At 29.7% G+C, this 14756-nt stretch overlaps 2 protein-coding genes across 11 annotated transcripts; one reads left to right on the top strand and one right to left on the bottom strand.

The window, feature by feature from the left end:
- The first annotated feature begins 505 nt into the window (after positions 1-505).
- Positions 506-4836, top strand: LOC117242178 (periodic tryptophan protein 2 homolog). The gene is made up of 15 exons (XM_033508682.1): positions 506-646; positions 789-901; positions 991-1085; positions 1164-1292; positions 1389-1659; positions 1729-1913; positions 2000-2237; positions 2327-2831; positions 2999-3336; positions 3431-3578; positions 3671-3836; positions 3912-4055; positions 4125-4199; positions 4268-4487; positions 4546-4836. The coding sequence occupies exons 1-15, from the start codon at positions 629-631 to the stop codon at positions 4685-4687; spliced, it is 2787 nt and encodes a 928-aa protein (XP_033364573.1). The 5' UTR covers positions 506-628; the 3' UTR covers positions 4688-4836.
- Positions 4837-4902: 66 nt separating this feature from the next.
- Positions 4903-10510, bottom strand: LOC117242361 (glycine receptor subunit alpha-1). Of its 10 annotated transcripts, none has more exons than XM_033508995.1 (10): positions 10312-10492; positions 9961-10031; positions 9557-9568; positions 9263-9362; positions 8705-8892; positions 7975-8130; positions 7014-7154; positions 6689-6918; positions 5810-5947; positions 4909-5309 (listed from the first exon to the last, which is right to left on the bottom strand). In XM_033508995.1, the coding sequence occupies exons 1-10, from the start codon at positions 10383-10385 to the stop codon at positions 5055-5057; spliced, it is 1365 nt and encodes a 454-aa protein (XP_033364886.1). In that variant the 5' UTR covers positions 10386-10492; the 3' UTR covers positions 4909-5054. The 10 variants fall into 10 exon arrangements, with proteins under 10 accessions (XP_033365361.1, XP_033364886.1, XP_033365042.1 ...); XM_033509151.1 differs by having other exon boundaries at positions 4910-5309; positions 8705-8859; positions 10312-10485; XM_033509551.1 differs by having other exon boundaries at positions 4910-5309; positions 9534-9568; positions 10312-10377.
- Positions 10511-14756: the final 4246 nt, after the last annotated feature.

Genomic DNA, 14756 nt, shown 5'->3' with positions numbered 1-14756 from the left:
ACAGAGATGTATACATTTGTAATTTCATTTTGGAAATGTTAGTTAAAGTTACAATGATTTCTCAAGTTAGGTGGTTATTGTATAAAATTTAAATATTCTTTTGATTAATATATCGATGGAATAGTTAAAGATTTATATTTACACGTGCAATTTGATGCACGCATTTTGCTATCGTAGGCGCTTATTTTCGTTTCATTCGTTTCATGAAAATACATGTTTGATTTTTTAAATGAAATTTTCAGTTTAAATTTGTATTATAGGCGTGAAATCGGTTCGTGTAAAATTCATATGAATTGTAAGAAGTTCTTATGATGTATTTTGCAGTATCCTTCTGGATATGCATGCGTTGGAACGTGAAATACATAAAAACAATAATTTAACGCTTTTATCATTACACTTATAATTAGTTATAATATTTAATAGGAAGTTACTGAAATGTTGAGCCAACACCTATATTTTAACACGTGATTCGATTCACCGAGCGGAAGTTGTGCTACAGCGGAAGTTGCAATATAATATGGACGAAGCACTATTCAAATAAGATGTTGAACGAATATGATGTTAAACGTGTTCTATGATTTTGAAATATATTTGTAATAAAAATTGTATATTTATACATTAAAACACCATGAAGTTTGCATATAAGGTAAGAAGAATGTATTTGTGATTTATGAAATAATAACTTTGTAATGGATACTGAAATCTGTACTGTTCCTAACCTCATCTTGTTACGTACTATATTTCAATATTATATGTAGTTTTATACTTATTATAAATATTTTTTATAGTTCAGTAATCTACTGGGCGCAGTTTATAGTAAAGGAAATTTAATATTTTCTCGAGATGGATCTTCGGTTATTAGCCCAGTGGGAAATCGGATAACGATATATGACTTAAAAAAGCAAGTATATTTATTCAAGTATTTCACTCGAATAATTATGATTCCTAATCTAATAATAAATGAAATAATTTTATGAAAATTATTTTCAGTAATAAGTCTCAAACATTACCTGTGGAGAGTCAATTTAATTATAGAAGCATAGATTTATCACCCAATGGGGTATTACTAATTGCAATTAACGAAGGTACAATTATATCATATTATATGATTGAAGTTAGTCTTAAAATTTCAGTATAATTTTATTTGAAAATTTTTCTAATAGTGGGTGATGCTCATATAATTACCATGATTAGTAAAATGATAATACATAAATATAGATTTCATCAACCAGTAAGATGTGTAAAATTTTCTCCAGATGGTAAACATTTTGCAGTGTGTAAACAAAATAATGGTATGTCTTTCATATGATATATCATGTACATATAATTAATTTTATTTATTCATTAAAATTGATTAAAAGATTATATTAATGACGATTATTTTTCAGTATTTGTTTTTAATGCACCTGGTTTGCAAACAGCTGAATATAATCCATTTATTATGGAACATGTATTTCATGCAGCTGCGGATACCACAACTTTTATTAATTGGTCTTATGATTCAAAGTTATTAGCTGTTGGTTCTAAAGATATGGCTACAAAAATTTACAGTTTAGAAAAATATGAAAACTTCAGATATATTAATCTTGGTGGTCATACTGATGAAATTGTAGCATGCTTTTTTGAAAAAAGGAATTATGATTTAATTACAATTAGCAGGTATGTATTTAGAATATAATTCTCATGGAAACATTTCATTATATAATATAATATAAATATATTATAAAGAAATGGACAATTGTGTATTTGGGAGTGTACAATTGATCCAGAAGATTTAATGCCATCCAACGTACCTCCAATTAAAAGAGACAAGAAAACAGATAGTGATGAAGAAGATGATGTTAATATTGAAAAAGCTATAGAGAAAACAGACAAACAGATTAAAGCTCATGAACGCAATTTATTGAAATCAGGTAATTTTTCTTTTATAATTTTGTATTTAATATACAAATAAATTAAAGAAGGACATAAGATATGTAATACAGATTGTGTTTTACAGGAGATTTAACTGAACCAATTGTAGAAGGTTCTGAAAATGAAACAAAAACCAAACAATTACGTTATACTAAATTGGGTCGTCATTATCTAGCTAATGTAGTTCAAAGCCAAAAGAAAGTAAAAATAATATTAACTGCAGCTGCATATCATCAACAGACTAATATCCTAGTAGTAGGATTCAATATTGGTGCATTTTATTTATACGAAATGCCTGATGTAAATATGATACATTCTCTAAGGTATTGTTTAATTAGTTATATTATTTAATATAGTATTTATATTTTTTTAACATTAATGTAATTTATTTTTAATAATCTTCATTTTTCAGTATATCAGACCAATATATTACATCGATTGCCATAAATTCAACTGGTGACTGGATAGCCTTAGGATGTTCTGCAGCTGGTCAATTATTAGTATGGGAATGGCAAAGTGAAACTTATGCCATGAAGCAACAAAGCCACAGTAATAATATAAACTGTTTGGCATACAGTCCTGATGGCCAATACATTATTACCGGAGGTGATGACGGGAAAGTTAAATTATGGAACACTATGAATGGATTTTGTTCTATTACATTTCAAGAACATACATCTACGATAAGAGGAGTGATATTTAGTCATAATAGAAAATTTATTGTTTCTGCATCGCTTGACGGAACTGTTAGAGCATATGATTTAGCGAGGTACAGAAATTTTCGAACTCTTACCTCTCCGCGACCCGTACAGTTTTCCTGCGTTGCTTTAGATTCAAGTGATGAGTTTCTTGCAGCTGGAGGCCAAGACTTTTTTGAAATTTATTTGTGGAGCGTCAAACTGGGAAAACTTTTGGAGGTATATTTCTGGAAAATATCTTAAAATTGCACACATTGAGAATTAGCGATTTAAGTTCAATTAAATAAAATTAAGAAGGATTTATATAAGGTCAATCTTCAACGTATTAATGTTTCGAAAATTTATAGAATTTTTACTAAAGTGTTATTGTGTATTTTATATACTAGATATTAAGTGGACATGAAGGTCCAATCGCCAGTTTGGCATTTAATCCAAGTGTTACAAGCACGGAATTAGTATCCGTATCTTGGGACAAAACACTGAAAATATGGAATGCGATTGAAAGTGGTTCTTTACATGAAACGATACAGTTAACTGCTGATGGTTTATATGTTACATACAAACCAAACGGTGAAGAAGTAGCAGTTGCCACTTTGGATGGGCAAATTTCATTTTTCAATTGTAGAACAGCGGTACAAATTGGTAGTATTGAAGGAAGAAATGATCTAGGCAGTGGAAGGTGTGATACTGATCTTATTACAGCTAAGCAAAGTCTTAAGGGCAAGTACGTATTTTTAAAAGTATGAACATACCATACATAATGAAATAAAAGTAATTTGGGTACAATTAAAATTACCTTAATTAAATGAAATTTTTAGGGCGTTTACTGTTCTTTGTTATTCAGCTGATGGTACGTGCATATTAGCTGGGGGGCATTCTAAAAATATATGCATTTATAATGTACAAGAATTTATACTTATAAAAAAGTTTGTTGTAACACAGAATAGATCACTGAATGGAGTTGACGTAAATAACTTTTTATGTCAAATTTAAATTATAATATTTTTACTATTTTCTGGGAGGGAATATTTTTCTAATAAAAATTTATTTTTACATAGGATTTTATAAATAAACGAAAGTTAACAGAATTTGGAAACATGGCATTAGTGGAAAAACGAAGAGGAAATGTAAATTTACAATTACCAGGCGTCAGAAGTGGAGATATGGCGAGCAGAAATACAAAACCAGAAGTTAGAGTATATAGTTTACAGTTTTCTCCAACAGGTTGAATTTATTTTCTAATTTATACCGAATATTATTATGACGTAATTTTAATAACAAACCAGTATTTACATATAGGACAGGCGTGGGCTGCGGCAACGACGGAAGGATTATTATTATATTCGTTAGATGCTGGATTGGTATTTGATCCATTTGAATTGGAATTAGGAATTACACCAGAAGCTGTGAAAAAAGCTTTGAGTCAAATGGAGTACGCAAAAGGTTTGGAATTTATATATAACTTAATTTCTTTAGAATAAATAAAAATGCACTAATAAACGAAATTTTCAGCATTAATGATGGCTCTGAAGCTGAATGAAAAATTATTAATACAATGCGTTATAGAAAATATTCCGTGCTCAGATAGTAAGTTAATAATAGTTTATTAATGTAATATTAGCCATCCAATATACTTATTATATCTCTGATTTCAGTTGATTTAACAGTAATGGTTTTATCCAATATCTATGTCGAGAAAGTTTTAAAATTCATAGCATCGGAATTGGAATTTACTAGGCATATACATTTTTATCTTCTTTGGATAGAAATTATATTGACTAGTCACGGACCAAGAATAGATACGGCTCTTCAAATGCCGATATTGCTAATGTTGCAGAAAAATATGCAAAAGAAATACGATGATTTGAGTAAACTGTTAGTATATAATTTTTATGCGCATTATTGTTTAAAAATATTAATATTCTTTTTACAGGTGTGATTTCAATCAGTATACAATGAGTTATTTGAAAAAAGTTGGTGCTTATAAAGCCAAAAAAGCTGTTTCCAATGACAATTTAATGGAAACTGATGAGGAATCTGGAAAGTCTTCGGTGGAAGAAATTGAAATTGATTAAAACGTCTTAATGATAAGACTGAATAATAAAGAAATAGATTACTATTCACATAAATATTTCACGAATACAATCATAGAACTATTTCATACACGTGTACAGCTTATTTATAAGTTTTATAGTAATCTTAAATAAATTCATCTAGTATCTTATTTGTTATTTTTATTAAATGTATATTTCAATTTAAGAAATAACATGTATTTAAAAAATACATCAGACCTATTTACTTTCATACATTTCTAGTACAGTATATCTATATAGTCGTTTCCAGCCCTAAGGTATTATAATTATGAAAAACTATGCAATACGTGATAATTTCGCTAATAATAATTTATAGATTTTTATTTAATTATATTATGTATCTATAGCATTACGTTGCCTTCTTAAGTAAGAGTATCGGCCAATACAAAATGACGAACAGCATAAATAGTATAGGAAAACCTATTCTGCTGTAATTGTCAATTTTTTGTGACCGTGTTTTGCATACACGTATCATTGGATATTCAGTATCTAGCCAGGCATTTTGTAGAAGATGTTTGCTACCAGCTCTTTTATTTCTTGCTTTTGGTATATATGTTGAGTCATAATCCCAAATACTTTGACCCTTTTCCATGGCAACTATACGCTAAAAATAATGCGGAACTTATTAGATATATAATTTTGTATGCTTTTATTATTAGTTATCCAATACAAATTTTCTAATGTTTTACGTTTTTTTTTGCTGTATTTTATTTAACGTATTACTTGACGCATTTATTGAATCTCTTGTTAACCATTAATCCGCAGACTTCTTTGATTGATTAATAGTATTGACCTTGCAAAACACACGCATCTATATAAGGTGTTAAATAACTAAGGATCTAAGCAAGGTCGGGACTTAATGCAATATAAAATTGGGTAAATATTAAAAATATTTAGGTTTCGAGAAATAGTTAGAGATATATTATTTAATGTTAATATAATGGCGTATTAATAATATACAATGGTATAGAGATAAGCAGATAGAACAAGAATTAAATGATATAGTAACGTACAGGGATAATAAATTAATTTACATTTAGTATTGAAAAATTTTGGTACTCTAACTTGTACTTATGACAATAATGTCAAAATTGCTATACGAACTGTTGAATAATGTCGGGACATTGACGATTGTAGATCATATTCCAACTGGTACTGCAAGTCGAGTACTTTTACAACAACGAATTCACCGAGAGCAGCAAATACAAACATCATGCAGCCTGCCATCCAAACATCTAGTGCCTAAACGCATAAAGATACGTTACCACAATGTTTATCGGTCAATGTTTCGATATATTAATAAATCTTCGAATTATTTTGCTATCTAGAAAACTAGAGGTATTAACATCAGAAAAATTTACATAAACATTGAAATAGTTTAATATATATTCGGTATCATATGTACCAAGATCGGTTTAGATTATGTGTTCAGACACAGAATGTGTCGTAATGGAACGGTTCCATTCAGACGAAGATATAGAATTGATGTTATCAGTTCATATCCGATAATGTCTGATACAAAAACGATACATACTTCTCCATCTCATACAATAGCTATCATTTGATAATTTCAAAAGATTTCTGCCGTATAGCATTATTACGTAACAAAGATGATAAGGAAAGAAAACGTCACTGTGCTATTTACAAATAAAAATGTAATGAAGAAGTATTAGGTATTGTTCAAAGAACTAATGAATGACGCAAATGATATGAAAATTCCATTAGAAATCAAGTTACAAGTAAGACTGACTGAACAGAATGTCCTTATTATCATGTTCGTCTAAACATATCCTGACAAGCTCAGAAATGTACTTTGTAAAACAAAACATTATTTCTGAGATGGTCAATGAGAATTTTTGTATGCTTCTATGAATATAAAGTATCCCCCTCCAGAAAAAAGAGAACAAGTGTAAAGAAGGAATAAGAAGAATTATACGGTTGAACGATTAGTAGTAATACTCTTTGAATTATATTGGAACCTACTTTCACGTAAGCAACTGGCGGAATATCGCTTTTCAGACCAGTAAACATAGTAACCAAGGTCAGCATACTGGTTACTAAAAGAGCCACACGACCAGGGATCGCATCTAAGCCCAACCAGAAGCTAAACCAAGATAACATCACAACCAACGTGGATGGTGCGAAAGTTTGTATCAGATGATGACCAATTTGCCTCTCGAATCGGAAGAACACTACCAGTCGTGAAAAATTTCCTGTAAATTATAATATATATGAAATATATAATATGAAATATATATATATATATATGTCTGGATATCATCGTTCTACATCGAAACAAAAATCGTACCACTTTTTTCGAGCATATAATCAACAGTTTCTTCAGCAACCACCGGCTTTCCGATATCATATTGTAAAAGCTTCAGTTCTGGGTTCACCGTGACTGCGCCCAATCCCCATCTTAAGCGTAACTTCTGTTTGTGATAGGAAACTATCGCGAGTAATGCAGTTTTCCAAGTTAAAGTAGTGAATATGTTGAGTTTTGGGATTATAGAAATGGATGGTGGTCGGATAGAAATGGATTAGAATATTACAAGAGCCCACAGTATGAGATTACAAGGTCGTTTCAATATTTAAGATTTGAATATTTGAACATTCTCATTTTAATAATTTAATATTTAAATATGAACTTATACAATTGACTATTTGTTGATACCAAATAATAAATAATAAAATAAAATTAATGAAATTAAACAATGCGCGTTTAAATAATAAAATTAAACAAAGTTTTAAGGGATTAATTGGTAATAAATATAAATATAAAGAAGCGTGGCGTATTAATAAGAAGATTGAATTAAGAAGCAGGTGTTTCTACATCAACAGTTCAACAGTGTATATACGCACTAGATCTTAAATGATTCCATTCCGTTCCATTCTCCATTGAAATTTTAAATATAAATTGCAATAATTTGTTTCGACAATGATCTATCGCTAACTGCTGCAAGACTTCTGTGACGTTCTATAGTCTAAAGCTGCATACAAGGTGTACCAATAAATTTATTCATCCACATTCACATCATTTGTGTTATTTTTAGAGATATGACGAAACTTGCCAGTAACGATTTTCCACATGTTTCGGCAATATGATTAAACCGCGGATATTCATGTAAATTTTTATTTTTATCGTTAGAATTAAAAGAACAGTCTAACTAAGTATGATTAAAGCGAAGAATGATTAATTGAAAAAAATAATAAAAATGCAGGAATGTGACATATCCTGTTAGCAAGTCTTGTTCCGTTATTGAACTTACAACTTTCTATGTAGATAGGGCATATTTGAATGTCCATTGGGTAGAGTTGAAATTCCATTTGGCAGGCGATGATGGCATGCATCCGTGCTGAATACTTGACCGTTTTGTTTCTATACAACGTAACAGATGAGAATTTGTGATTTAACGCTGCAATTTCTGAAAAAGAAAATGATTTTAATTCATTATTAGATACTTCAAAGTTATTACAAAGTTTCATGGTCACCTCAAGACTATTGTAAGATCAAACATGTTTTGGACAAAAACATATTAAAGTCATTATGAAAGTACATTTAGATTACTTGAAGATCATTTCAAGGCTACTTCAAGGTTATTCAGAATTTTACGGATCATTAACGCGTATAATATCCATATCAGGTAGATCGTTATCGGTTTTTCGACGAATGCCAGATACAATATGAATACTTATTATTAGATAAGTAGTGAAAGATATAATAAATGATTAATAAAAGACTTCAACAGAGTATTAGAAAGTTTAGTCAATATAGATAGGAAATAGTTGTTCATTTATCATTCTTGTGCTACATTGTATCAAATATCAGTCTTATTCCTTTCAATTTTATAATATTGTGAACTTTCATTTGTAGTAGAACTGGAAGTGCAATGTTATTGTCTATACGTGCAGTTAGTAACGTTTTAGAAATTTTAATCTAACATTATTTGCGCATGTCCTTATATGATCCATATATATAGCATTTATGACAAAAATTACCAGAGACTTTCGCGTTTAAGAAGTAAAGATCTGGCTGCCATAAACTGTCGAAGAATTCAGGAGGCAGTGTCACGTAATCATCGCCCTCCTCGAAAATCTCGTCCGGCATATCAAGTCGAGATTCGATCCAACTCTGACGAACGAACATGTCTACCCTATTTGATGTAATTCTATTATTTCTGTGGCAACTGTTGAATACGTAACATGTAATTATTTGATATAGTAAAACACAAATAGATAATATATCGACTGGAAGTTATTCAATATATGTATTATACAATATTATATTCCCAACATAAAAATATTTATTATGTAGGAGTAAAGGATGGTTATTTATTATTTAATTTGTCTATTATAAAAAAGGACCGCAAGTCAAAAAAGCTTACTACCTAAGTAATATGTATAGAGTTATTAGTGCTATGGTAGTAAATTATATTTAGTAAAACGAAATCAATTAAAATAGGTCGAATCTATCTAGTGAAATATTATTTGCACATTTTTTAATATACTTTAGCGTGCAAAACACGTGCATATCCATGCAAAACCATCTCCACTCACCGGAAATCCATATCCTCTACATTTATTGAATTGATATCAGCTACAAAGATATTGAAGTCCACTACCACTGGAAAACCTTGCTTCGATGGAGGCCTGATCTCTGCGTTGTTTTTTCGCATTTAACCCATGTTGATTAGCGTACAATTACACGTACAATCATACAAACCGCGCATATACAAGGTGCCCTATTTAGCGTGACCAAAATAACTTTTCAAAAAATATGGGACACCTTGGATAGTGGCTATTATATCTAAAAAGTATTCACACATACCCATGTCTTTCAATGAAACGTACTTTGATTCAGGTCTGCATTTCATTTCCACGACACCAGATTTTTGTAATTGCATAAAAGTACGTTTAGGTTAGTAGGAAACATATATTTAGGCCTACTTAATCAGTGTATGTTACAATTACATAAGTACGGAAATATCAAAATAAGTACCAACAGAATACAAATAGTTTCACTACTCACTATACGTACACATGATACTTTCAAACAAATTTACAATTCTAATACTATGTATACGTATAATAGTGATATAAGCTAATAGTTCGTTTGTATATATATATAGTATAGTATTTGTATATATATATATATATATATATATATATATATATATATATATATACACATATGTGGAATGTTTTTGTATATATATTATTCAAGGAAAAGATATGTCATTGAATTGTTGACTAACCTTTCACGTAATACTCCGGTAGAACTATCCTCGATTTTAATGTGGAGTTTTTCGCGTCATCGGTCAAGAAGCTATGAAAAAATGATAAAAGATAGAAGGTAAAATTATAAAAGAATTTATACAAATATTTACAACATTTTGGAAAATATACAGAAGAAGGTATACGAAAGAATATACAAAATGTGAAAACTAGTAAACGTGAAAAAAATATTGTATGTGACGAAAAGTTTCTTTGAAATATTTTTAAATTGCAAGTACGATGAAGCAAAAATATATTTCGAAAGTTGCAAACTTATTACTTTTTGATTAATATTTTAGTGAGAGACAATGGGCTTTTTTTAGTTATAATACCTTGCACTAGAACGCACTTCCGCGAAAAGTTTCAGACATGAATAAAAAAGTACTGTTAGGATCGTGTTCTTCATCCTAAGATTTCGACAACTGTCGATGCATTTTGATCAGTCATCTTACCAGTTACGACGCGTTCCAATTAACCTATTACAATGGCAGTTACACGCAATCTATTTCAATTGCAAATGCTGTCGAATATCTTCAGTACAATGCAGTAGTTATTACCTTTTTTTTGTAGTTGCGCAACAATCCTGCGAAAAAGGTTATACAGTCACCGTCATGTTGTTAAACGCAGTAATATTGTTCCTAAAATATCGAATTAACATGATCCATTTTTTCAGGATAATCTATTTTATTTAATGAAACTTTTCTCTTATAAAAAAAAGATATGAATTCTCTTGAGATTCTTCATTCGGAAAGTCATTCTAAAAAGAATTGTGATTATAGAACTGTAATTATATATTATATTTTTATTAATGATTATAATTACTTCATTCTTTTCTATCATTATTTTATACAAAAATTCTGGAATAAGAGAATAAGTTCATTGATCACTACTATAGTATGTATTTGGGACAATTTTCATTAAGGTTATGGTATATTAGTAAAAAGCTTAAGAGTGGAGGAATCCAATAAAACGGGTTTTAGCTACCGCAAATCTTGATTTTTGGAAAATCTATTTGTCCAGATGAGCGATCGGGTGTTTACAAGGTATGGATGCTTAAGATGCCAATAATGTACTTTGTTAGATTAAATTAAGTTTAGGTCAATTATTTTCTAAGTAAAAATTTTGTGATAGTCACAACACCTTTTGTTGAGCTTCTTAAAAATTTAGTATAAAGCTTCTTTGTGACTTTAGGTATTGATACAATAACGATTAGATTAGACATTGTACTGATATAAAAGCAAGATTTTTACAAAAGAGCAAAAAATTCCATAAGAAAATAGGCGACCACAGTATCAACTTTCTTTTATCTTATCTTTTCTTCATTTTTCCTTTATCTCATTTTAATTTAGCAATTGATACTTATGGATTTCCAAATTTATCAAGTGACTTGAGCGCCACTGTTTTTTGATATGAAAATTTGTTTTACGAAACTATTTTGTAACGCTGTTAAAAAGAAAAAGGGAGAAAGATAAAGGTGGAAAGATGAAAGGTTGTAATCATCCGAGATCTACCTTCGTGAATTTATCACTATGGCTTTCGAACAAGTTCGTGCCTAGATGTAGACACAGTGGAGGTCAGATCAAAGGACGGATTTGTATGATCATGCTTAAGCGAGATATTGTGACAATTCTACATATGTATGTGATGTGAATCTTGTAGTGACGTGTACTAGAAGCGCTGTCACACGTTATTTCTTCTTATACATACAGGGTGTTTCAACAGATTTGTATACAAGTTCTATTAAAACTAGAAAAGAATAATAGAATGAATGGTACATACATAATAATATCATAAACATGACAAGTCTTTAACATAGCAACATAGTAAGATCTCAATTACAGCGCTAATGAAATTTCATAATATTTCATATGACACATATAATACATATATTTATATAAAGCATCTATATGTGTAAATTATTTCGTGCGTCATTGTATATATTTCGTCTCTAATTAAATGCATAGATGAAGAAGACTGAATTAACGGATTTTTCAATTTTATTCCTATTTATCGACGCATATGCATATGGTTCTATGCCTATGGTGTCTGATTAGAGTACACAATCATAGAGGGCAGTGATGGCGCAATTAAGAATTGTCTGCAAAAAAATGTGAAATTTAAAAAATTTTTTCATTTATTTAAGATTTATTAAGAACACAGCCAGGAAAAGATCACAATTAATTTATTATTGTCAAATATATTCATGTTAGTACATATATAAGTTACTTCTTATTTATTATCTATAAACCTCTAAATCGATAAATTGATTGATAAATAAAGATAAACTCCATATCTAATATTACATAATTTCATTGTTTGTATAAACCAAACAATGAAAATTTACGTATTAGTTTATTGATTGCGATTGAATTATAGTAATTCTCTTTTCAACGATAGAGAATGTAAGTAATTGATTATATTAACAAGTAATAAAATTCGACATTATACAAATAAAGAAGAATTCTTTTAATCCACAAAATTCATTAAGCCAAATCAAATAAAATTTAAATCTCTTCGATATATAAATCAAAATTTACCAATTTTGTCAAAAAGACATTGTTCTCTTTGTAACAATTTTATTCATTTTTTTAAATTGTTTAATTAATATATGGATTAATAACTCTCCTTCACATAATTTCAATTCCGTTCAGGCAATATAAAAACTCAATCCATCATTCAAGATGCCCATATCCCATTAAAATACCTTTCTACATTTCCGTAAGTCTCAATAAGTTGTTCATAAGCATAAACGAAATTAGATCAGGGGAGTTCCCAGTGGTAATCTAGAATGTTGTTGCAGACAGGTTACTGAATTGAACAACTTGCCTTTAAGCTCAGATAAGACATTAAATATATGTATACCAGCATAGCCAAGAGAAGGAAAAGAAAAAAGAAGAGAGAGTGAGTGGTACTGCTAAACAGACGTCAGAAGAGAGCCCGAGATTCCAATCTCTCGACTTCTCTCTGGAATTCCCACTTCCCCAGAAACTGACTGCTATAAGAAGACAACGGTACTAGACTTCACAGTAGTGTAAAATATGACTTCGCAATGCAGGAACATGTAAAGTTTGCATAATCGTTATTATCATACACACCGATCACACATTAATGTTAGGTCACATTAAAAATACTGAGTTTTAGAAATTTTTGTTGAAGATGAATGTTTTAGAAGTTTTGGAGACTATGGGAACTTAATGTTAACGAATCGGGTAATGCATATTTTATTTGATGAGCTAAAGATTTTTAATTTTAGAAATTAAAAAATTCAAAAAGTTGAAAATTGAGAAATTGAAAATTTGAAAGTTTAAGAATTCAGAAATTTGAAATTTTGAAAATTCGAAAATTTGGAAATTTGAAAGATTGAAAAATTCAAAGAGTCAAAGAAGAGCCCGAGATTCCGATATTCTAACTTCTCCATGGAATTTCCCCTTCTCCAAGATATGATATTTGCGAGAAGGCAACGACACCAGCATCCACATGCATCACGATTAGACATTACAGTAGTCTAAAACTTGACCTCGATCAGCGACCTCGATGAGTCTTCCTCTCGTCCACTTTTCCCTGATTTCTTTCCGTGGTTCGATTTAACTTGATCTACCGTTTGGATGTAAACTAAGCTTAAACGATGTATCCCAGTCAATTACATGATCTCTGTAATTTAACTTAATATTAGTATCCCGTAGAGATAAAAACATAGTGAAAATTTGTGAAAAGTATAGTAGCAATTGCACAAAGTAATTGTAATGATTTTTTATAAAGATGTATAGATAAATAGTATTATTTAATAATATTTAATATACTTAAATAATTCCGAAATTATACCCATAGTGTTATTAATAAAAATTTAGATAATGAAGCATTACATATTTCGAATATTCGAAATAACGCAGATTCGAGACAATCGAATAATCAAATTTTTGGAATAGCGAAACGATTTATATTAAATTTCATACAAGAAAATAATTCGTGGCCATAAAAAATTACAAAGCAAAAACCATCGCCTATATAGAAAATTATACTTAACAGCAAGGGAGTCGATAACCTACATAAAAGGAACATAATATACATATAATTTCCTAGAAACTATTTGAAAGTCGTGTTTCGCGACGTGAACAACTATCGTTGACAAACGAAAATCATCGGTCACTTCCGCATACCTCTAGGGAACATTATACGTTGATTGATGTTAAAAGCTCTCTTTCTCTGAAACCTTCACAGATAGCATAATATTAAATCATTCGCTCCACAATTATTATCCTTCCTATCGATTTTGAGTAATTAAACTTTATTATTTCCCAGTTTTTAACCAATTGGAATAGCCATTGATCTAATAATAAAGCTGTATCGCATGTATATAAATCCGTATCGATTCGGATCCAAATTCTTAATAACTATCTCATACTTAGTTACTATGTATGCGGATTATTGTCGTGCAGTATCTGATAAATTATTTTCTCACTTATATCAAATTGTTGAGAATAATGTCAATCGTATTGAAGGTAAATTTAAACGAATAAGTTTGTAGTAAATTTGTAAACAACTTCACCATTCAATACATCGAAATTCATTTAAAAAGAATAGAGATCTTTGTCTTTTTTTAAGTTATAAACATTAGCTATAAGATTTATAAACCTTGCATCGGAACTGCGCTTTCTCGTATCTACCACGTACAAACGACGTAGGTAATCAAGAGTTTATTACCTTAAGCGTTAAGTGACTTCAATTGAAGAAATCCAATCAAATTGATTGTGAGTTAGTGGAACGAGACAGTCAGCGT

The sequence above is a fragment of the Bombus vosnesenskii genome, unplaced genomic scaffold (genome assembly GCF_011952255.1).
Source record: "Bombus vosnesenskii isolate JDL3184/JDL3185 unplaced genomic scaffold, Bvos_JDL3184-5_v1.1 scf7180000013262, whole genome shotgun sequence".
NCBI classification, from domain to species: Eukaryota; Metazoa; Arthropoda; class Insecta; order Hymenoptera; family Apidae; genus Bombus; species Bombus vosnesenskii.
This window is presented reverse-complemented; position numbering and strand designations above follow the sequence as displayed.

Excerpts from the sequence above, each read along its gene's own strand:
- LOC117242361 (XM_033508995.1), bottom strand. The coding sequence starts at position 10,385 with ATGAAGAACACGATCCTAACAGTACTTTTTTATTCATGTCTGAAACTT. Across the intron at positions 8,893-9,262 it reads GTAGAGGATATGGATTTCCG|TTGCCACAGAAATAATAGAA; the intron begins GTGAGTGGAGAT and ends CGTATTCAACAG. Across the intron at positions 5,310-5,809 it reads TGTCCCGACATTATTCAACA|CGTATAGTTGCCATGGAAAA; the intron begins GTTCGTATAGCA and ends CATTATTTTTAG.
- LOC117242178 (XM_033508682.1), top strand. Across the intron at positions 1,293-1,388 it reads AGTGTGTAAACAAAATAATG|TATTTGTTTTTAATGCACCT; the intron begins GTATGTCTTTCA and ends ATTATTTTTCAG. Across the intron at positions 2,238-2,326 it reads AATATGATACATTCTCTAAG|TATATCAGACCAATATATTA; the intron begins GTATTGTTTAAT and ends TTCATTTTTCAG.